The following is a 21,704-nucleotide window of genomic DNA, read 5'->3' as shown; positions in this document are numbered from 1 at the left end:
CAGCGAGTGTTTGCCTAATTTTTCTTTCAATGTTGCATGAATGCAAGACGGCACTGACGCTATCCGTCGATAGATATATTGACAGACCCATGAGCTCAGTCGTTGCATTGATGACTGGCGAGACAATAACTGAAGAAAACTCTGACTACGCAGGATACTTCATACACGTACAAAACAACTAAATGATCGAAATGGCAAGAATCAGCCTGGAACTTTGAGGGTGCAAGAAAGATCTCACTGTCTGACAGTTGAAATCGGTCCTCACAACCAATGATCAGCAATCACCAGCCCAGCAAACGTGCTTCATTCCTTTACTGCACTTGTGTCGATATACCTCAGTAACTACCTGATTTAAATATTTCATAAATAAGGCAATTGTGCAATCATGAATAATCTTAAGCTTTTGTAGTGGTCCGATCTCAAGCTCGCCCCAGATTTCCAGCCGCTTCCGGCATCAGTTGCCCGGCAACCAGATGTTTATACTAGCTGGTTTCCAACCCCAGCCAACGACCTACCTTACCGCACCAGAACCGTTCAAAAAGGCAAACCTCCATCGTCTTTCTTCATCTCTTCGTTCGTCCTTCACTAACATCAACAGCCCATCCCGCCCTTGCCTGAATAATGGCTACCCGTACAATTGAGGCGCGCTTCGAGCGCATGTCCGTCAACGATGAGAACGATCCCCTCGGCGACGGCTCCAAGCTCTACAGCAAGACAAAGGTGTGCTCCCTTTGACCGCTTGACCATGGTTTGATCACTGACATAGAAAGACTATGGTCTCATCTACCACATCGCAGAGTATACATGGAGCCTCTCGACCCAACCTCTTCAAAGTCGCCCTCCAGTCGCAAAGCAGCAATACCAACGCCGCCGTAATGCTACCATCCCAGGCTGCTCAACGAAAAGTCAACAACGCTCCTCCATCTCCTACAAGAAAAGCCCTTCCCTCTTCCTCAAGGACGTCGGATGAAGCTTCAGATGAACGAAAATCAGTTACCCTGCCAGAGCAAATCAGTGTCCCTAAGCAGTTCCACCTCGGCATGTTCGAGATTGGTCGGCCTCTAGGTAAGGGCAAGTTTGGACGAGTGTACCTTGCTCGAGAGAGAACAACAGGCTTCATCTGCGCCCTCAAGGTCCTCCACAAGAATGAATTGCAAGCAGGCCGTGTGGAGAAGCAGGTCCGCCGAGAGATCGAGATTCAAAGCAACCTGAGACACCCCAACATTCTTCAACTATATGGCCACTTCCACGATAGCAAGCGAGTATTTTTGATTCTCGAATTCGCTGGTAAGGGCGAACTGTACAAGCACCTCCGAAAAGAGAGCCGGTTCCCTGAGTGGAAGGCAGCTCAGTACATCGCCCAGATGGCATCGGCATTGCGATACCTGCATCGAAAGCATGTCATCCACCGGGATATCAAGCCTGAGAACATCTTGGTTGGCATCCATGGTGAGATTAAAATCTCGGATTTCGGATGGAGTGTGCACGCTCCCAACAACCGAAGGAAGACCATGTGTGGTACTCTTGACTACCTCCCTCCTGAGATGATCAAGCCCGGTACCTCTGACAACTTTTACAACGAGAAGGTTGACCTGTGGAGTTTGGGCGTCCTGACGTATGAGTTCCTCGTTGGTGAAGCGCCTTTCGAGGATACGCCGGTGATGACTCAACGAAGGATTGCTCGTGCCGATATGTCGATTCCTTCATGGGTCAGTCCTGAGGCTACTGACCTCATCAAGAAGGTATGCAGCCCCAACAATATCTGGATCGTCGTACTGACATGAATGAAGCTCCTCGTGTTGGACCCTGAGAAGCGAATTCCTCTTGAGCAAATTCAGCAACATCCCTGGATCATCAAGCACTGCGTCAAGGGTGAGCGTGCTTCTAACCGCGAGAAGGGGCAATAATGATATAACGACAAATAATATGAATGGATAACGGTTGAAAGGCGTTTATCGGCGATTGATTGACTGATTTCTAATAACCAAGGACGGAACCTGGCCGTTCACATTAGTTGGAGTACGGGATTTTCTTCTGTGGCGTCATTCCAACAATTATTAAAATGAATACAAGAATTGGTTCAGCGTGTTGAAGGGGTATCATTGATAGTATTGAGGTATACGGCAGAAAGGCATCATACATGTTTCATTAAAGGCGCCTCTCGCCCGTCTTAGATATCGTGCACATTTTCATATGGGAGAGCAGACTGCTAGCAATCATCGATAAACCTCATCGAATGGCCGCGTGTCTGCGAAGCAAGAATCCCAAACCTGGTTGACGACTTTTGTTGCTTGTACGTCGTCCTTGCATGTGGACCTGGCCGTGACGGAGTCAATGGCTCGTCTGCGGACGCAATTTTGGAATTGCTGCGTCAATCTCCAGTTTCCTCGAACGAAAGCCTCTTTTGTCCATCTGCACTCGCCGCTGAGCATCGAAGCTCGGATCTTTGAGATGAATTAGCATCCTGGTCTGTAAAGAAATTGTTATTTTACCCACCTCTGTGCATGCGGCGTGCTTCAAGTCTTTTTGACCCATAAAGTCGACATTCTTCCATCGAATATAGTCCCAGGCATGCACCATCTCATGTGCAAGGGTATCCTCGAGATGCTTTCGGTTCTTGATGTGGTTGGCGCATATGAGGATGCCATGATTGGGGCTAAAGCCACCAGATTGCCAATTGACTGAGCCATCGGCCCTCAGAGAGGAGGGACAGCGACGGCAGTGAACATTGGAAGGGTCTATTCGTCCGTTGAGAGCCTGAATCTTCTCAGACATGAAGCGAACGACAGGTGAATAGGTAAAGAGCCAGTCGCGATCCCTCTCACAAGCTTTGCAGTCTTTCTCCTCCTCGATTTCTGTTGTATACTCTCGGAAGAAGAACTTACCCTCGGGTGTCATTTGGCCCGAGATCATCTTGAAGTAGTTCATCCACCATGAGATCTCTGGAGAAAACCCGGTTTTTGCAGGGTCGTTCTTGATTTCTGCATTTGAAGCACTTGGCGTTCCAGCGGGGGCGCCTGGGGGAGGTGTAGAGTCAGATGACATTCTGCAAAGGCGCGCGTATGTATGTCCAAGGTATGTTAATTGAGTCCAGTTTATTTGTGGCTTGGGCGAGTGAATTCGGTATTCGGCGTAAGACTCAGAATCTCAAGGTGATCTCTCTTGACCTTCGCACAAGGCTTGAATTTAGTTGGCCTTAGCTTGCCTTAGCCTCTTCAGAAGCCTGTACCGTAAGTGTAAATTCTGCCATGCAGCCGATAACCCGATTCGGCCAGGCGGTGAAGAGGCTGATTGGACCAGTTTTCCGAAGAAAGGACCCTATTCGTGCTGTTTTCCCGGGCGACATCGGGGTCTGGGGAACTCTTCAACAAGGGCGCAGGAGCACAGTCCAATCAATTCGACTATCGCCCAACGTTTGCCCAGCTCCAGCTCCAAACATCCTGACACTCCCACTCACATCCCATCTCATACCATCCTATCCTACCTATCCTGTTCAATCCTCGGTTCCACACTCAGAGCGACAAGGGCGCATGAGAAAAATGACGAGTGAAAGCATGTTTCAATGTAAGCATTTCTCTCAATTTCTCTTCTCTTTGCTTCATTCATCTTCCCTTGATTTGTGTTGTGGAAGAAGAGTCAGTCTGTCAGTCTGTCAGTCTTGTTGAACTTGTTCCATATATATACCCCTTATATATGCGCCTCTTCACATGTGTAGTGTATAGAGACACCCATGTGAAAGTGCCAATCTTTCTTACAGGCGTTGCATCATACCCCCAAGCGGCATTAAACTGACTTGTTTTCCTTTTTCTTAAATCTCGCAGTCATGAGAGGCAACGGGACAAAGTCCCTGACCATCGTCATCAAGCTTGGTGAGTTTACTTTACGACTCAACACCAAGCTTGACAGATCCCCCACTAACACTCGACCTTGATCACAGGAACAAGCTCCATCGTCGATGAGAAGACTCATGAACCGCTTCTTCCGATTCTGACTCTCATTGTTGATACGGCGGTAAAGCTTCGCAAAGATGGCCACAGAGTGGTCATCGTTTCGTCCGGCGCTATCGGTGTTGGTCTCCGGCGTATGGACATGGAGAAGCGGCCTAAGCATCTCGCACAGCTACAGGTTGGAACCGAATGTCTCAGTTGACCATCCATAATCAATTGACTAACGTGAACGTCTACAGGCTCTCGCAGCGATCGGCCAATGCCGCCTCATGAGCCTCTGGGATAGTCTGTTCACCCATCTCAGGCAGCCAATTGCTCAGATTCTCCTTACTCGAAACGATATTGCAGACGTGTGTTCGACTCTTTCGTCTTAATCTCCAACAGTGAGCTAAAATAAGTTGCAGCGAACTAGATACTTTAACGCCCAAAACACCTTCCATGCCCTTTTGGAACAAGGCGTAATTCCTATTGTTAACGAGAACGACACTCTTGCCGTTTCTGAAATCAAGTTTGGCGACAATGATACTCTCTCTGCTATCACTGCCGCTATGATACATGCCGACATGCTGTTCTTGATGACGGATGTTGACTGTCTCTATGACAAAAACCCCAGAACCAATCCAGATGCTAAGCCTATCGAGGTGGTCGAAGACATTGCCGCACTACAAGCTGACGGTAAGATACATACTCAATCGCGTGCTGACCTAATGGAAGGCTAATTATGAAACAGTTTCCAGTGCTGGTTCGTCTCTAGGAACAGGAGGCATGAGCACCAAGATTATTGCTGCCAGACTAGGCACTTCTGCTGGAGTCACGACTGTCATTACGAGGTCTTCTAACCCAGGAAACGTGCTCAACATTGTGCAGTATCTACAGTCAATACAAAGGGGGAACACTCCTCCCAGTCCGGACGAGCGTGCTGAAGGCTTGTCACGATCAGCCTCAGCTCTGACGCTCTCCAACTTAAATGACGCCCCTTGGCCCCCCCTGCATACTCGCTTCATCCCCGCCAACGATCCCATCAGGGACCGTCACTTTTGGCTGCTTCACACTCCTCATCCTCACGGCACCCTCTACATCGACTCAGGCGCTTACAAGGCCCTTGTTGGCAAGGCGGGTCTGCTTCCAGTCGGCGTCATTGATGTCGAGGGTAACTTTGCCCAGCAGGAAGTGGTGCGTCTCGTAGCAGTCAAGCGACGATCAACCCCTGGGCCTGATGGCAAAATGTGGGAGGGCACCCCTGAAGAAGTCGGTCGAGCTCTGGTCAACTATGCCGCCGCTGAGATCGCGCGGATCAAGGGCAAGCAGAGTGTTGAGATTGAGAAGATTCTTGGCTATGCTGATAGTGAGTATGTCGCTCACCGACAGCATGTCGGTTTCTTTAAGAGAGACAGCAGGCCAGTGAGTCCAGCTCGGGAAATAAACGGTGCGGTAATGGAATAGGAAGACAAAGAAGAGGCCTCGGAGATGGACAAAATGGGGCAAGCGAATACATTTCAACATATACAACGCTTTGATGACGACGATGATATCTACCAATCTACCAAATAACCCAAGCATGATTGACTTGGCCACAAGTTTCTTTTTCCCTCACTCTCAACGCCAAAGAATGAATGATCAAAATAGCCCCAACGCCAGACGAAGCAAATCATACTGCCCTCTAACCCGTCGCAAACAAGTTGTCTTCGTCACGCAGGTACTCTCCACAGTCAGCCTGTCTGAAACAAGTGACACCGGTAGGATCCAATCTTCGGGCCTCAGCAGTGCTGCGGGCAGTGACACCAAATCCGAGCGGTGTGTCGTTCATGCTGTAGACAACAACTCCCTGGTGTTCGGGGCAGTCCTCTGACCAGCGACCGACATGCGCCTTGACGATGTTGCTGCCGTAGAGGAAGGGCATGGTTCCGTTTTCCTTGACCCAAATCTTGTAACGGGCGTGCTCGGCGATAATGGGAAGGGCTGTGACGTGCAGGCGAAACTTGCCAGACTTGGTAAACTTGCCTATGAAATTTGGAGATTAGCTAGAGAATATTGTGACAGCTGTAAAGGCAATAACATACCGAGACAAGTTCCTAGAGATAGAATCTTATCACGCGCAATAGAGGTCGCTAGATTGGCGATTGAGAGACGGACGTAAAAGACACGATCGCGAACGAGGCGGAAGACATAGCGATCAGGGTTGGGCGAGTCGTCGAGAGGCGCGATAAGGTTCTTGAGGGAGCCACCAGTGTAGTTTGCCAGTTTCTCGAAAAGAGTCTGGGTCTCCTTTTCTGTGAGGGGGCGCATTGTGTCGTGAGGATCTGGTGATTGATGGTGTTGTTGATGTTGTTTAATGGCGGGATGGGCTTGGCTTCGGAAAGGAAAAAAAAGTTGATGGAGCGGAACTGATAAGGATTCTTATCAGTTGGCGACTGGAAGTGAAGTGGAGTGGAGTGGAGGTTAAATGGAGGTGGGACCCTTGACTCCCTCACTGGACCTAGGCTGATAGAAACGGCTATGAAGATAAACCTCATTGCAGTATTACCCAAATAGAATTAGGAATAGATGTCATGATATATATGGGAGTTTCGTCTCTCTCATAGTATTTCAGTACTTGTTATTACTTTTGATTTCTTGAGATAGAAGTTGGCTAATTCAGGGTAGCCCTATAAACAACGACTTATACAATATTACTAGCTCGGGCAAAGGAAATCCAATACGCCTTATATTATAAAGAAATAGACTATACTGGCATTCGAATATCAATGTAAGGACCAAAAATGAAACTCGGAAGTCTAAAAATGTTCCTACTAGTTCTCTTGTTCGTTGAACGCCCTTTCTCAAACTAAACGTCGGAGAATGAAACTCTGAATCCCATTCATTATAAAGACGTTGATGACGCCTGGGTCAGGCACCCATATAGAGCATCGAGCTAAAGCAAGAAAATATAAGTAAACAGCATAAACCGTTGAAACTTAAGTCTTCTTATTTCCACATAACTTGGCTACCAGGATAGGTACTCATCAAACAGCATGCCCCATAGTCTCCCGACCACAATGTTGGTCAGTGTCTCGCCGATACTTGTCGCAAAAAGCCTGCCTAAGACTCTTGAAATTCTGTTTCGCGCAGTAATACAGTGTTCTTCGATTCATCTCCATCCAAATTTCGGGAGTTTCCGGGAGCTCGAGTTCAGCGGTGACCAGTCTCATGAGGTCGGCGTTGACAGTATGAATGATGTCTCTTAATTCCGAGATGGATTCTTTACTAATGGCGGAGAGTTTCAGACCAGCAAAGTCTTGTATAATATCAATCTCCTTTCTCCAGTCGAGACGGTGAGATATCAAGGACTTGATGGCCTGGTCCTCAAGGTTATAGAGGTTCATGAGATCCTTTTTGGTCAAACATCCATAGAACAAGAGGGCATAGTCATTTGTGATGTCTCCCCACATGTTCAACTTTGGTAAGCTTATGAGGAAATTGCTCCTCAAGATAGGTTTTGCACTTTCAAGAGGCTTGGGGTTTGCATTGACTTTAAACGTGTGCCAGGTCATACGCCAAGCAAGGTAACCCTTCTGAAGCTCATCATATCCATGTCTCGAAGATTGCTCAAAAACCAGACCCACGATGAGGCAAGGTGGACAGGATGAAAATACCTTCATAAAGTTCTCCAAGCATTTCCGTTTTAGATATCGTATTCGGCCTCCAGTAATAGTTTTGCGTAGAGGTTGTTAGAGATACCCAAGTCAGTGTTATTTGGTCTTTTAGATATATCTTTGATTGTTGCTGGATCTTTCAGATCGTCTATGCCCGCCTGAGCTGCGTGCTCATCCAGATACCTAACCATGCAAGGTTTGCAACTGACGCTGTAGCATTCGTGAGTATTCAGACAGTGATTATTGAATGTTGAACTCCAAGATCGCAGGCGAGCATCGATAGCATGGACTTCAAATTGTTGTATGCGAGCTTTGTTGTCTTTCAAGCTCTGGAATGGATTGTGCCCATCCTCGTAGAAGCCGACTTCTCTGATAAATGATAGCCACTGGGCGAGGGGTCTGATCCGGAGGAGCTCGGAAGCGCTGGGCGAGAAAGTCGAATATGGACCTCCTGTGATGACAGTGACGGGGTAATGGACGAAAGAGGTTGACGAGGAAGGGTGAGCTGAAGAAGCAAGGTTCCAGTAGACGGCAGTGCGAACCATCTTGTCTCCGTGTGCTTCAATCTTGTATTATGTAAAAGAATGGAAGCAGATATTCGATGACTGCATATAACTTTGACGATAGAGTGTACAGGTAAACGTTGGGCGAAAGATGTAGTGAGGGGTGACCGTAAAATGGTCTCTTAGCGTGTCACTTTGCAATTTGCAAGTGGCTGGTTTGTCTTTAACCTGACTTTGAACTCGTCTGTTGAGTTCTCTCATATGGTCATGTACAGAAAGAGAATACCGATTGTATCTTTTTAGTGATATCAGTGCGTGGAACAGTCGGTCCAAGACTTGGTTCAGTATCGAGTGTCGATGTGGGCGATTTCTAAAGCTGGAACTCTGCGTTTGATATTGGGGAACTGTGTAACCTTCAGGTGTTAGTATGGTTGGGCAGCTTGGAGGGAAAAGAAGTTTTAACTCGATCAATGCTGACTTCTGGCTCTGAGTTGATGATGTCCTGAATTTGATATCGACGAATTTTACTGGGTATGGCTGAACTGGCACTTGAAAGTGAATAATTGCTAAAGAAATGAAAGACGGTCTTGGGTTATGGAAAGCTGCGATTACTGTGGATTTGGTATGAAGGAGGTAAGTCTCGATTGCTGTTATGAGTGATGTTCGGACGAGTTGTCTGTGTTCTGATGGGATAATCACTAGTTGCAAAGGACAACAGACTACTTGTATTAGTATGCGAATCACTGCATTTGATGTGCGTGCCATAATTTACGTGTCCAGATGCTCTTAGTCAACCTTAAGTCACTTAGACTTCAGATACTTATGCGTGCTGCTTGATGGACCAGTCGTTCTGCTGTGAATTATAGTTTCTCCCGTTGTAAATCATAATCAAGACAAGTAGTGTTGTTCCATGGCTTGAAGGACCTTTTCACCATTATAAAAAGATCAAGATTGGGCTCTTAAGGATTGAACTTTGTAAAGATATAGTGATCATTGACTTTATCAAAAGAAAAGCCAAAGCATGCTTGTCCAGTTCTTCACGTTTATCAACCCACCACGTCCATACTCGTGGCTTTTGCTAATTTGAGAAAGTTATGTTTAGATCTAGTCTAGTCGAGCATGTATGTTTGGGAAAAGGAAGAGCTTATGCTCACTTGGGTTTCTTCCAAATGGCTATGCGCAGTGGTGGCACTGGGACTTGGATATCATTCAACGGCCGCAAGTTGACATGCCGATGGATCATGAGAAACTCTCATATCTCCCACTCAGCATATCCCCGAAGACTCAAAAGCTTTCATAGCAAGCACCTAATCATAGAAATTTCACTTGCTCTGCTCAAGTCTTGTTCACCGTTTAATCTGAGATTACCGGAAAGTCTGTACTCAGCAAGAGCCTTGGAATTTAATATTTGTGTTTGAGGCTAGTATATATGATAAGACGCCAGAGGTTCAATATAGGCGATTATCTGAATGCCTCTGAAGATTTGTCGAAGCAGTGAATATATTACTCCGTAGGTCGACATAGCTGCTAGCGTGATTGGTCAACCAATACCCAACTTATATCTGATTGATAAAACGAAGTGCAGTTCAGAGTGGAGTAGAACTCAGGTAACCTACCTGTACCTCACCTGTAACTTAATGAGGCATTTGTAAAATTGTTATAATATACAGAGTAGAACAAGATAGAGCTCGGCGTGGAAAACTTCAAGACGAACGAAACAGACAAGCAGCTGGAGGAATCACAGAATTCTCATTGCTTTCAGTTGGATGGGTCTATATCTGGGCGTTGAGGCACCTAACTTCAAGGACCTGACGCATCCATTGCAAGGTAGCTCCCCGCTGGACCCCACCCACCCCACCATTGGGTAACATAACAGCTTCCAACCCGTAACTCAGCCAGCTCTTGACTCTGACATCTTCTCAATCTTGAAAGCATCAAGCAGCACATCCCTCAAAATGCAGCGGAACCATATCTCAGATCCGAACGAACCATTCCCAAAGCCACAGGCTCTCGCCTCGGCCACAACGACACACTCGCAAAACAGATTCCGCATCTCGACCCGCAAGCTGCCCATCTCCAAAGCCGGTACCATCGATGCACTCACCGAAAAGATTGGCATTCCGATGCCGGAGATGATATTTGGAGACAACATCGTCGGAATTGAACATGTGCCTTCAGGCTGGTCCCTGTATTTCAACACCCCAGATGCGCTTGACGCCGTCGACAAGACAGATCGCCACATGCTCAAGGTTGCGTATGCTCGAGACTGGGAGAGCACCCGAGAAGGTACTACACAGGGTATCAAGGAAGTTGTGAAGCCCTATGACTGGAGCTACTCGACGACATACACCGGTACCATTGAAACCACGGCTAAGCAGTTTGCGCCTACCGACAAGGTGATTCCTATTGAGCTTCTGAAGCGCCGAGACCCTATTCTGTTCTTTGACGAAGTTATGCTGTACGAGAGTGAGCTGGATGACAACGGTATATCCATCTTCAGCGTCAAAGTCCGTGTGCACGAAAAGCGCATGCTTTTGCTGTGTCGGTTGTTCATGCGCCTGGATAATGTTGTCCTGCGGATACGCGACACCCGTGTCTATGTCGATTTTGAGACGGATGAGGTTATTCGCGAATACTCGGCGCAAGAAGAGACATACGAGAACGTCAAGAGGGTGAGTAGATTTATGAAATGGTTTAACCTCAATCTTGGATAACTTAATACTGACTTCAGCGCTGCAGAAGCTTCTCATGTCTGGAAGACTCCCGGACGACATTACAATCGCACTGAGAGATCCCAACGTCCTAGCTCCACTACTGCCGCTTGTAGAGCATCGGGCAGAAGCTCTCAACCCAAGTGCATGAGAACAAGTCAGGACAAGAAAAGAAGAACATGAAGTCACGGCGTTTCTGGAGTTGAGGCACATTACACAATGTGTAAGGAGCGGGATGAAACTCGCAAATCAAGCATTTAGTCGTCTGATATTAATAAGCAATCAAAGAGACCACTTTGAATACCCGCCGCAGACCTGTTCACCTTCTGACCCAACTCTCACATGGATCCATTCTTGCCCTTCCTTATCCCGAACGTACAATACAATATGAGCCCGGAATAGACATCATTCAGAATTTAAGATACCTTGACCTAGCATACTCCTTTTGTGTAACTCCGAAGGTTTTACTTGAAAACAGTTGCTCCAACCCGCTAAACGCCTCGGACCTTTTCTTTTGACATTACTTGGCGCCCTCATCTCATTCTTGTGCTTTGCTTTGCTTCGCTTTGCTTCGCTTCGCTTCGTTTCGTTTCGTTTCGTTTCGTTTCGTTTGTGCTTCATCGTGCAAGTGGAGACGAACTCTGCGTAACCTCCTCAAAGTCAAGTTCCCACCTGTCGACCTCTTTAAATTTCCTTGCTGCTTGCTTGAGCTCATCAGCTGATGGAGTGCTTGCGTTCTCACCACTTCCGTTCTCAAAAGTATCGTCCGGGAGTGGCTGGAAACGACTAGCTTCGTGCTCATCCTGGTCCTCGTCGCTACCAGCATCATTCTCATTCTCATTCTCTTTGTCCGATGACCGGCGCGAGTAAGTTTGTGCATTGCGCCCCGTTTGCTTGTCCGAGGTCGGCTGTCTGGGCTTGAGAGCCTGGGTTGGGCGCCCGCCTCGTGAGCCTGGTCGCCTTGCGCCTCCACGGCTGGTCGATCGTCCGCCTCGTCTTCGGCGCGCAGCCCGGCTGTCAAGATACGATAGCTCGTCCTCGTCCTCCCCGATACCGGATGTATCATGCTCCTCATCACTTTCCAGACCCAGCGGATCCCGCTGCTTCTTATAATGGCGCTTCGGAAGCAGACTCGTCAGGTCGGCAGTTGTTATCTTTGGTGAGGGTTGTTGATGTCGAGTTGCAGCTCGACCCCGGGACTTTGGTGCCTCTGCATAATTGGGAGAGTGTGTTAGAGAAGGAGGTGAAGAGACATCCGAGAGGTTGTCGGCGCGAATAGGTGTTGTGGCAGAAGGCCTTCGGCGTCGCTTAGCCAAGGTATGAATATCAGGCCAGTTAAGGTCTTCTGAATCACTACTGGCAGGTAGAGCCATGAGCTCCTCGTTATTGATGGGGGTAACAGGCCTATCCCGAAGCACGGGAGACGGTCCTAGAGGAGACTCGAGATCTGATAGTGAAGAATCGCTTGCATCGTCGGAAATCACCTGGGGTGCGGGTCCCGCTTCTTCCTCTGATTCTTCGTCCGCGTCTCTCTCAATTCGCGACATCTTATCTGGCCGATCACTACTTGGTAGCGCATCTTCACTCTTCCTTTTCCTGTGCTTCGGTCCTGCGGAGACTTCCGGAGAGGCGGGAACCTCGATCTCCACCTCGTTCTCCGGCTTTGTCCGCCGTCGGTTGTTGAGAGGTGTCGATTCGGCTTCAGGCATGAAATCATCCTCCTCCTCACTCGCTGAATCTGGTTCCTGTCCTGCAGCATTTTCTTCCGGTCGAGGCTTTCGTGCAGTTCCCAAAATGCTTGGCTCTCGTGCGCGTCGCTTGAAAGCACCGAAGTGAAGCGTCGAGCTGATACTAGGTGTGTTGCCGCCGCGGCTGCTGGGCCTAATGGGAGGGTCGTTCCGCCCGATAATGCTGGATTGGCGTGGTCTACGCCTGAAGTTGTTGCTCAAGCTGAGAGAGGATGCATCAGCTGAGCGCAGCCCTGGTCGGGTATCGTCGTCCTCGATCCCAAAGCTATCGTCGAGATCACCAAACACGCTATCCGCTAAATCCAGCCCAGTCGTGTCCCTTCTCTGGGTCGGTGTAGCTGTGGTTCGTCGTCCACCTTCGACTGAGCTTCCAGAATCTCCATCGTCAACATTCTTACTGGCTGTGGAGGTAGGATCCTCGTGGGCTAGTTTGTCCAGCGCCGCGTCGCGACGTCTATTCGCTGCGAGAACATCTTGCTCGTTGACTGTACTTTTATGAGCACCTGAAGATCGTGCCATCCGTCTACGGCCTCTCTCGGGAGACTGAGTCCGTCGGGGAACTTCGTTGTCACTTGCATCGGGTGAGGGTGATTGTGCATGAGACTTCGCAGATTGTGCGGGTGCACGACGCGCACGTTTAGCTCGAGGCATTGAGGTAACGGATCTGGAATATGCGTCGCAAGGAGGTAGTTTATGAAAATAGTAATCGAGATACTCTTTGCGACTTGAGAGAAGGGCGCTCTGGAAATAAATTCTGGGGGTGAGTTTTGGGTGGGATGAGAATATGCGAATAACCTATGATGATGATATTGTGCGAATGGGGAAGAGAAACACGCCAAAGAAACGCGACGCGACATTGACGGTACGTACCTTACTCAATAGCGGGATTGGTTCCATTTGGAATGGCCCGCCAAACACCAGGCGCTCTGACCCACAGAAGCTTGAAGATCATCATGGTTAGTTAGAGCCGCTCGTCGCTTAAATTGCACTGCATTATTCAAATCATGTACGTGAATATTCAGATTCTACGACAATATATGAGAATTTCGTAAGTTTTGGGCAAATCATAAACTGCCTGGATATTGTACATTTCCTCTATGGAGATATTCATAAAATTCTTGACCCATCTATGCAAATAGACTTTATCCAACCTCATGACCTTTATAATCTTACATGTTCGTCCAATTACTCCTTTCATTGTACATGGTGCATAAAATCAAACAGAATAAGGATATTAAATCAAGGCCTGTCCTCTGAACATACTGTTCTTGACCTCTGCAACAACATCCTTTCTATCGTCGTTACCAACAAGCACAATACCACGACCACGTCGACCCATTCGTCCGGCACGACCAAGTCGGTGAATAAAGTCAATGGTTGTGTGAGGCACATCATATAGAATCACATGACGGACTGCGAGAGTATCGATACCTCTCGAGGCCAAGTCTGTAACGACTAGGACTCTCACGTTGGCCAGTGATCGAGCCTTGGAAGCAATTGACGGGGTTGGGATTCTAAGAGGCGCGGGAGATGTAAAAGTCTCCAGAACCTCGCCGTGGCGCTTTTCAGGTGTATCTCTGTGGAGAGCCTCGGCATTGATTCCCTTTTCTCTCAGGTAGTTCGCCAATTCCTCAGTCTTTTCCCGCTCGTTGACGAAAACCATGATGCGGCGAACATCAACTTCGCCCTTGACTGGGCCCTCATGACTGGCAGACTCACGACCGATGGAATAGATAGCATCAGCACAGGCGAGATCCTTCCTGTTACGGTAGGGCTCTCTCGAAACGTCAACAACACCCAACTGGACACGTCGGGGGATAGCGTGGAGGTTGGGTGTGGTGATTCGGACCATCTTGGGGTAGTTGGTAGCGAGGAAGTTGTTGAGTTTGCGGGGGATCGTGGCTGAACAGCAGACAAGCTGTTTCATGGAAGGCAGCGCTCGCTCAACAATACTGGTTGTTACCGGAGCAAAACTTCGGTCGAAAAGAGAGTCTGCCTCGTCGACGATTAGGTGAGACACGCGCGAGAGGATGTTGGGGTCCGAATCAGCAATGGATGCGAGAAGATGAGGTGTCGAGACGATGACATCAACTCCTCTAGGTCCGTACAGATTACGCTGAATCTGCTGGGGTTTTAAATCTGAAGAGAGGAGTTCTGTCTTGAACTTGGCGACGTGTGACAGAGCCTTGGATACTTTGGTGACCTGGTGCGCAAGCTCCGCTGTAGGCACAAGGACGACAACCTTGGGCCGAGCCATGGTAGGATGCGGCTCGTCGAATGGCTTGCCCTTGGAATTTCCCTCTAATTGTCGTTGCTTCTCGAGTTCCCATCGTTCACGGTATGCCTTTAGCTCAGGGTCCTCTGCTTCGGCAGTCTTGAGAGCATCGATAGCCGGCAACAGATAGGCCAAAGTCTTCCCGGAACCAGTCTCTGCCGCTAATAAGAATGACTTCATCTCTTCTGTTGGCCTTTTCAGGTCGTCCGGACTTCTTTGTCCCAACAAAGCTGGGATCGCTAGTCGCTGCACAGGGGTTGGCTTGATATCTGTCATGCCCTTAAAGAGCTCTTCGTTGACGGCGACTTGAAGGGTGGGGATGAGATCAAAGTTGTCGAATGTTTCGTAGTCGGTCATGCTTTCTTTCATCACTGTTCGCTTCCCGTACGAGACTGTAGCCAGCGCCCGTTGCATCTTGAGTGCCTTTCGGTCGTCTCCGTCTCTTGTTCCTCCTCTCCTGCTATCCCTCTCTCTTGTCTTTCCTCCTTTGCCATCTCTTTCTCCCATCGCACGTTGCGGACCGGCTCTTCGGGCAGGGTCAATATTGGCATATTTCTTGTTCATTCCTCCAAAGGGACCTGGGGCTTCACGGCGTTTGCGCCGATCGTCGCGAGACGGGGGTGGTCGATCAACTCGATCTGAGAGAACCATGCGCGAGGGGCGAGGCTTGAAATGTTGCGAGGCCAGGCGTTGGCCAATGCATGTTTGTAATGATGTCTGTACAACTGTAGTCGGCCGAGACGAAAAAATACAGATCGAGCAAACCGAGTTTGTTGCTATGCGCTGCATCATTGCGGGGCTAATGTATCATGCGAGGAAGCGACTGTGTTGCAGAAATATTGTTGGTGATAGATACTAACTGATGGTGGAGGATTTTTTTTTATTTTATGGAAGTCGGCCCTCGGAGCTTTTTTTACCGATGCTAACGGATACAGTACGTACCACCCCTCATCCCACCTAGACCATCTTCTGTCATGTTGTTCATATTACAAAGTCCAATACGAAGATGACTTTTAAAGAAAGTACATGATAAATCGTACCAATTGGTTTATTACTTGTATCAACAAAATAAACATGCTTCCTAGTGGCTCCTAGGACTCGTATAGGTTTCTCCCGTGCGTTGCCCACGGCCCTGCTATGTTATCAATCCTCGGTTCGTACACGTACAGTTGCTGTTCATCCCTGCATTATCAGTGTCCTATCCTTTGTTATGAAATCTACCCAATCCAGCCCAGACTCAGAATCAATGTTAGAAGGTTACTTCTAGTGGTCAGCAGCCTGCCACCACCCTATCCCAATGGCGACTGCGAGTGCCCCCGTTGTGACGATCCTGAGGTATCATTGTTAGAAGTATTCTCTTTGGCACTCAGAGTACTCACAAAGGCACCACACTCCCACGGGGCGGGGCTCGAGAAGGATCCCCTGAAGCCGCTGTTTTCTTAGTTTTATTGTTGGTAATTGGATCTGACGTTGGCTGGGACTCTTTTGAAGTTTGGACTGGGTCTGACACAGGGACTTCGGACGATTCAACTTCCACAGGTTTACCAACCGATGGCGCGTCGTTAGATGGGTTGTCGATCGCTTGGGAGATTGCAGCCACTGGGGTATCTGCAGCCGTGGTGGCACTGGTGGCCTTATCGTGTTGGGTATTCTGGGCCTCATAACTTTCAACTTGAGATGCTGGCTCGCCATTGGTCTTCGTACTGGGTTTTACCTCAGGGGTCTTCAATACGACAGCTTCGTCTTCCTCGCTAGGGGGTGACTTCTGCCCGATCGGCTTGCCCTTGGAGTTAGGGTTCGGTAGAGATACAACGGCAGGGCCTGCGAATTGCTTGTTTGCCGCAGGTTTGGGCTCCTCTTCGATCGAACCTAGAGATACTAAGGAACGAGTTCGTCCGAAACTATGAGAAGGTCTGCTGTCTCGTCTCCTAGTAACGGTAGGGCTCAAAGACGCGGGTGACAAACACAGGTCATCGTTAGAATCCAGACTAGTCCTTCTAGATGAGATTACACGAGGTGACAGGGGAATGTCCTCGAGATGGGTCTGGTCTTCTCCAAGGTGAGTCTGAATGGTCCGAATGGCATCAAGGATCGAGCCGCGATCAGAAGGGAAGGTCTCGAGTGTAGGGTCGTTGACGTCGATGTCAGAAGATTCGTCGTGCTTCGATTTGGCTTTTGAGCCTGGACCTGGGCTATTGACTGCGATCGGAGCTGAGTCTGGTTCTGTGCCTTCTCCAAAATCATAAGCACCAAGACACTCGTGTGCAAACAGTGGCATTTTCATTTCTTCGGAGTCCTCCGTTGTATCGTTGCCAAGCGTTTCATGTGCAAAAAGAGGTGCCTTGAAGGCCTCTGCTTCTTCCTCCTCCTTGGACTCATCGCCTAGAGTTTCATGCGCCAACAATGGTATATTGTTGTCCTCAGTGTCTTCTTCGACATCGTTACCTAGTGACTCGTGTGGAAATAATGGCACCTTGGAATCTTCCACATTTTCGCCGGCGTTTCCTGCTTCTGTAGATGTCGAAGGGGGCTGAGTGGCAGGGTTCAATTTGATCGCTGGCGTATCGACACCGGCTGGTGCGATATGCTCTTCGGCTGGCTTTTCGGGTGCGCGTACAACATTGTTCTGATTTCCGGAATCATCGGTTGCTTTGGAACAAACTATCAGGGAGCAGCTTCAGGATGGGGAATAGTTCTGAACTCACCAGTAGGATAGTTCTCGGCTAGAGCCCAGTTGTCATGACCTATGCGGAGCTTGAACTGGTAATCCTGGTCAGGTTCTAGCATAACTTCGGACTGAAAAATATGGTCTCCATTTTGGTCAGTAGTATACTCCATCTCTTGGAGTTGCCATTGCGGATCAGTGAAGGAGCCGGCAAGGAAGACGGGAGGTGAAATCCCAGGCTTCTTGTAGGTAATTGTGCATGGCGTTTTGGATGACATGGTAGGACGAGCCGAAGATGTACTAATATAGTAAGTAACCCACAAACAAACCGGAAGCGTGGTCAGAGTGCATACATGAATTAACAGTTAAGAATGATGAGGCAAGGCGCAATTAAAGAAAATCGTAGCTTCTAAAAGGTTACTGCGTTGGCATTGATGCTCTGATTTCGGAGCGCGCGAGAATCGAATGACGGACAGGGATGGATATCGTACCTCTGTAGACACAGGGTGATGATCCAGAGATCGATGCAACAAGATCACAACGCATTGACAACAGGTCGAAAAGGTGCGACAAGTAAAGAAAATGAGAGAAAACTATAGGTGATGTGTAGGATGACGAAAGAAAGGTTAATGATGGAAGTTAGGTGAAGAGGTGAGCGAGGAGGAGAACGGGAGGGAGGAGGCGGGATGACGACAGCTGAAGGTCAATGCAACACCAACCTTGAGCTTGAGCTTGAGCTTGCGGCCGATCAATGCCTTGGGCTTTGTGAGGAGCAAGGTACCACCTGTCAAGGACAGCTAAGCTCTCAAGGACAAGAAGACAATACAATGGAAGGGAGAATAACAGAATAAGGCGTTGGAGTCTGCCGTTGGGGGTCTAAATACGTGAGTTTGAGCACATTGACTTTTTCAGGTCACTTTTAGTTACACTGAGGATACCTACTAGGTAGGTACCTAGAACAAGTGTTGGGTGGACGTCATTGAGCTCAAGGGACGAGAGATGAGAGGGCAGAGAACTGTAGTTCGTGATCAAAGAAGTGATTGAATCCTATTCATGTATACAGGAAATTCGTATGTGATTTACCGTGGCTAAAAGACGTTTTGAAATTCACAATTCCACAGCCAACCCAGGCCTTAGTACTATTCTTGGTGTTGAAGACCACGCCGTAATCCGGGGTTGATCACGATCTGCAGTGACGACGGGTCTTTCTGACCTTGTTAGTTACAATTAGCTTTGTTGCCTTGTTTTGTAGCAGCAGATCCGCAACGAATGCCTCTGGTTATATCGCAATTGATCTCTTAATTCATTTTTGAGCCCGTTCCACTTTATGCCAGCACAAGATCCCGTTGAGTTCATGCACGTCAATCAACGGGAGCAGGGAAGATATCAGCAAGTACCCGTGGGTTTGAATACAATGCCCCAGTACTTCTGATCAGGTATTTTGCATGTGAGACCATGACATAGCATGACCATGCACCTGTGGATAGTCTACGGTGAACCGTGCGCCCCCGCATTCCAACCGTTTTCAAGGTGTCGAAGCGAGTTATGAGCATGTCTCTTCCTTCTCTCGCTTATTTGGATCAAAAATTAGGTGTATTCCAGCTGGCTTCCTTTCCTGTCAAGACATCATTGACACTCAAGATTTAAAACCATCAACCTGGTCTGGGCCTCCAGCTCTTAAAAGCTTTATGTTGCTTCCCCCAGTATCAGGAGATTCTTATGCGTTATCCCCACTTCCCAGCTCAACCTTGCACCGTCAAAAGCCAGTTCAAGAGCAGCGGATTGGCAAGAAACAGCCTTTCCATTTTGGAAATAAGACATAAAATACTACAAGATACTATAGCTAATCACTGAGTGTGTGGCTAGGGCACTGATATACTCGTTTCTGATTCCCAATCTCTTCCTGTATTTCTTAGCTCAAGTCGATTCCCTTCATTTAGTGGATGAAGCTCAACCACCAACCCCCACTAAAACCAGGATGACTGCCCGCTAACGCAGACACTAAAATCATCATGGCCCCACTTTCCAGGAGGCTCCTCCCAGTGAGTGGCCCCACCTTTAACCTACGGCAAGTGGATGAAAAATTGAAAAAATACCGTTGCCAGCTTCTGACCTCATCGTTCGCGGCGGAAACACAACCTTATTACCCACGCAACCGGCGCACTTAAAGAAACCTGCTCATAAAACCACAGTGATTTCAATCGAATAAGCACCAGTCAAGGTTATTTTCTCTGCTCGATCTCTCGTACACTCTCTGGGCTGCGTTACCAGCAGACTTGCTTGCCTCCTTGCTTCAAATTTCATCTCATCGAATCACACGAAACAGATAGCATCATGTCGATTCCACCTCAGCTCATCCGCGTGAAGCGCAAGCGCGACGACGAGTCTCCCGTGACCTTCCTCCGTACGCTCTTTCTTCTACTGCGCACTCACTATTGTAGAATCTAACTCGATCCAGAGTTTGACGAAGGCGCAAAACGCCATCGAAGTGATAGCAAATGGGTCTATCAAAGGAGGCACCCCGGCCCTCAGTCCCCGACGATAGAGACTCCATCACCGTCTATCCGTGATGCCAAGCCAGTCATTCACGTCTCCGGACCTAACGATGATACACCGCCAACAAAGAAGAGCGTCACCCCTGATGACGTCGCCCCTATCCCAGACACCAAATCGGTCGAAACCTCCAAGGCCACCGAACCACGACGCTTTCACATATCGAGGAAAATGATGATGGCGTCTAATGCGGCACAGCCATCAAGCGCTGGTCTCAACAAGCGAGCACGCTACGGACCTGCTGTCTTCGTCGAACGAAGCCGCGCAAAAGCTAGTCAACGAGCCTCCCAGGTTATGAAGACCATTCAGGCATCTATAACAGTACCACAAGCGCAACCAAGTCAAGACATAACGATGTCTTCAGGCGGCTCGTCCGACCTACGGCTTTCAGAGGAGCCACCACAACAGGAGCGACGCCTCAAGAAACCAGCAGCGAGGAGCAGACAGAACTCTCCTCTTCCTGGTCCCAATACACGGTCTCCTCTTCCAACTTCCGTTATGAGTCCTCACAGCCAAGATTTATCAAAAATAACCGCCGACATGAACGACTGGGTTATGAAAGAGATTGGGGCCAACCTCCAGGATATGGAACAGGAAAAGCAAAGAGTAGCCAGGTTCAAGCCTAAAGCTCCAGCTAAAAGATATCAGGAGCGTCACCCAGAAATGGTCACAAGCACATCCGAGCCAAAAGATGTCAGCATGAATATGGGTGAGAGTGAGGCAGAGGACGATGACGACTGGATCATCGAGGAATACGTCCGTATCCCTGCACATGCCATGACTGTCGATGTGGCACCGACCGATGTTGGTGTGTTGGTTCTTGATGGAAAGGAAGAGAGCAACTTGTTCTACGGCCCTGAGCGTGATGAAGACGAGGACCTTGATGAAGATGAGGAGGATGAGAATGGTGAGTCTCTCGGCTAGTCTTGAGCGACACCATCCAGTGTGAAGACTTGAGAACGAAGACTAACAGAGCAAACTTGTTAGCCGAGAACTACTACACTGCTGATTATCCTGAAGACGAGGTAGAGTCAGATGATGAATACGGGCGCCATCCTTATGGTTATCGTAATGGGAATGCATCTGACGACGAAGAGTTTGACAATATGTACTATGACGAAAGCGACAATGACATGGTCCTCGACGGCGACGGCGACGACGATGCCACCATGGCTCGTATTAGGACCTATATGAGACACAGCAAGGCCTTTCAATAGAAGCACATAGAGCAAACAAACTAGTCTAAAGATTTTGAGGCGTTAGACTTTCAGCCCAACAGTAGCAAATCGACATGTCACAACATGCAAACCACCACAAGCGGATCTCACACGCCCTCATCGTCAACAACCAACAGAGAGTGTAAAATTGTCGCTTTTTCGACTCCTCTACCTCGCATTCTTATTCTTAGGACCCTTGATTGTGCAAGCCACAACGGTATGCCCCTGAGGCGTGACACCGTCGTCATTCGTCACGCTAGCCGAACATGCATTTCAAGAAACCACCAACAATACATGCAAAGATCCCAATCCGGAATGGCCAGTCATCTTTTGTCGACTGAATAGGCTCGAAGAATCCGTCACACGGTGGAAGTTGTCCACTGTTTGCCCGTGCCAGGGGGGAGAGGGGGGAGAGGAGGGTGTTTGATTTTGAAATTCACCAGTATCGGGACA

General features: G+C 48.6%; 9 protein-coding genes across 9 annotated transcripts; 4 read left to right on the top strand and 5 right to left on the bottom strand.

Annotated features, from left to right (window-relative positions):
* Window positions 1–621: 621 nt before the first annotated feature.
* Window positions 622–1,907, top strand: BKA55DRAFT_500249 (kinase-like domain-containing protein; the record flags this gene model as incomplete). Its single annotated transcript, XM_046186737.1, has 3 exons — window positions 622–720; window positions 771–1,742; window positions 1,791–1,907. The coding sequence occupies 3 exons, from the start codon at window positions 622–624 to the stop codon at window positions 1,905–1,907; spliced, it is 1,188 nt and encodes a 395-aa protein (XP_046054959.1).
* Window positions 1,908–2,216: 309 nt separating this feature from the next.
* BKA55DRAFT_501208 (peptidase M76 family-domain-containing protein) lies at window positions 2,217–3,045 on the bottom strand (the record flags this gene model as incomplete). The annotated part of the gene is made up of 2 exons (XM_046186809.1): window positions 2,217–2,444; window positions 2,497–3,045. 2 exons carry the CDS (start codon window positions 3,043–3,045, stop codon window positions 2,217–2,219), a joined length of 777 nt encoding a protein of 258 aa, XP_046054958.1.
* Window positions 3,046–3,744: 699 nt separating this feature from the next.
* On the top strand, window positions 3,745–5,499 carry BKA55DRAFT_165144 (Aspartate/glutamate/uridylate kinase). The gene is made up of 5 exons (XM_046184992.1): window positions 3,745–3,869; window positions 3,938–4,134; window positions 4,187–4,297; window positions 4,352–4,622; window positions 4,678–5,499. The coding sequence occupies exons 1-5, from the start codon at window positions 3,824–3,826 to the stop codon at window positions 5,388–5,390; spliced, it is 1,338 nt and encodes a 445-aa protein (XP_046054957.1). The 5' UTR covers window positions 3,745–3,823; the 3' UTR covers window positions 5,391–5,499.
* Window positions 5,500–5,607: 108 nt separating this feature from the next.
* BKA55DRAFT_589603 (uncharacterized protein) lies at window positions 5,608–8,124 on the bottom strand (the record flags this gene model as incomplete). Its single annotated transcript, XM_046194963.1, has 7 exons — window positions 5,608–5,948; window positions 6,008–6,292; window positions 6,419–6,441; window positions 6,671–6,721; window positions 6,947–7,042; window positions 7,275–7,626; window positions 7,665–8,124. 7 exons carry the CDS (start codon window positions 8,122–8,124, stop codon window positions 5,608–5,610), a joined length of 1,608 nt encoding a protein of 535 aa, XP_046054956.1.
* On the bottom strand, window positions 8,109–8,770 carry BKA55DRAFT_554472 (uncharacterized protein). The gene is made up of 2 exons (XM_046191596.1): window positions 8,546–8,770; window positions 8,109–8,495 (listed from the first exon to the last, which is right to left on the bottom strand). Exon 2 carries the CDS (start codon window positions 8,341–8,343, stop codon window positions 8,152–8,154), a length of 192 nt encoding a protein of 63 aa, XP_046054955.1. The 5' UTR covers window positions 8,344–8,495; window positions 8,546–8,770; the 3' UTR covers window positions 8,109–8,151.
* Window positions 8,771–9,925: 1,155 nt separating this feature from the next.
* BKA55DRAFT_554468 (TIP41-like family-domain-containing protein) lies at window positions 9,926–11,086 on the top strand. The gene is made up of 2 exons (XM_046191595.1): window positions 9,926–10,754; window positions 10,822–11,086. The coding sequence occupies exons 1-2, from the start codon at window positions 10,038–10,040 to the stop codon at window positions 10,942–10,944; spliced, it is 840 nt and encodes a 279-aa protein (XP_046054954.1). The 5' UTR covers window positions 9,926–10,037; the 3' UTR covers window positions 10,945–11,086.
* Window positions 11,087–13,533, bottom strand: BKA55DRAFT_554465 (uncharacterized protein). Its single transcript, XM_046191594.1, has one exon. It carries the CDS (start codon window positions 13,190–13,192, stop codon window positions 11,411–11,413), a length of 1,782 nt encoding a protein of 593 aa, XP_046054953.1. The 5' UTR covers window positions 13,193–13,533; the 3' UTR covers window positions 11,087–11,410.
* Window positions 13,534–13,775: 242 nt separating this feature from the next.
* On the bottom strand, window positions 13,776–17,759 carry BKA55DRAFT_589601 (P-loop containing nucleoside triphosphate hydrolase protein; the record flags this gene model as incomplete). Its single annotated transcript, XM_046194962.1, has 4 exons — window positions 13,776–15,533; window positions 15,980–15,998; window positions 16,196–17,465; window positions 17,522–17,759. The coding sequence occupies 4 exons, from the start codon at window positions 17,757–17,759 to the stop codon at window positions 13,776–13,778; spliced, it is 3,285 nt and encodes a 1,094-aa protein (XP_046054952.1).
* A 1,726-nt stretch (window positions 17,760–19,485) lies between these two features.
* BKA55DRAFT_164979 (uncharacterized protein) lies at window positions 19,486–21,388 on the top strand. The gene is made up of 4 exons (XM_046184991.1): window positions 19,486–19,523; window positions 19,674–19,885; window positions 19,940–20,941; window positions 21,022–21,388. Exons 2-4 carry the CDS (start codon window positions 19,816–19,818, stop codon window positions 21,249–21,251), a joined length of 1,302 nt encoding a protein of 433 aa, XP_046054951.1. The 5' UTR covers window positions 19,486–19,523; window positions 19,674–19,815; the 3' UTR covers window positions 21,252–21,388.
* The last annotated feature ends 316 nt before the right edge of the window (window positions 21,389–21,704 follow it).

This window comes from Fusarium redolens (assembly GCF_020744475.1).
Source record: "Fusarium redolens strain MPI-CAGE-AT-0023 chromosome Unknown BKA55scaffold_2, whole genome shotgun sequence".
Lineage (NCBI taxonomy): Eukaryota > Fungi > Ascomycota > Sordariomycetes > Hypocreales > Nectriaceae > Fusarium > Fusarium redolens.
The sequence above is the reverse complement of the archived record's forward strand: the minus strand, read 5'-3'. Positions and strand labels throughout refer to the sequence as shown.

Bases quoted from the DNA above. Each gene is read 5' to 3' on its own strand.
- BKA55DRAFT_554468 (XM_046191595.1), top strand. From the start codon at position 10,038: ATGCAGCGGAACCATATCTCAGATCCGAACGAACCATTCCCAAAGCCA. The intron at 10,755-10,821 runs GTGAGTAGATTT...TCAGCGCTGCAG, and splicing joins CATACGAGAACGTCAAGAGG to AAGCTTCTCATGTCTGGAAG.
- BKA55DRAFT_165144 (XM_046184992.1), top strand. From the start codon at position 3,824: ATGAGAGGCAACGGGACAAAGTCCCTGACCATCGTCATCAAGCTTG. The intron at 4,298-4,351 runs GTGTGTTCGACT...AATAAGTTGCAG, and splicing joins CTCGAAACGATATTGCAGAC to CGAACTAGATACTTTAACGC. The intron at 4,623-4,677 runs GTAAGATACATA...ATTATGAAACAG, and splicing joins TGCCGCACTACAAGCTGACG to TTTCCAGTGCTGGTTCGTCT.
- BKA55DRAFT_164979 (XM_046184991.1), top strand. From the start codon at position 19,816: ATGTCGATTCCACCTCAGCTCATCCGCGTGAAGCGCAAGCGCGACGAC. The intron at 19,886-19,939 runs GTACGCTCTTTC...AACTCGATCCAG, and splicing joins GTCTCCCGTGACCTTCCTCC to AGTTTGACGAAGGCGCAAAA. The intron at 20,942-21,021 runs GTGAGTCTCTCG...CAAACTTGTTAG, and splicing joins AGATGAGGAGGATGAGAATG to CCGAGAACTACTACACTGCT.
- BKA55DRAFT_554465 (XM_046191594.1), bottom strand. From the start codon at position 13,192: ATGCCTCGAGCTAAACGTGCGCGTCGTGCACCCGCACAATCTGCGAAG.
- BKA55DRAFT_554472 (XM_046191596.1), bottom strand. From the start codon at position 8,343: ATGAGAGAACTCAACAGACGAGTTCAAAGTCAGGTTAAAGACAAACCA.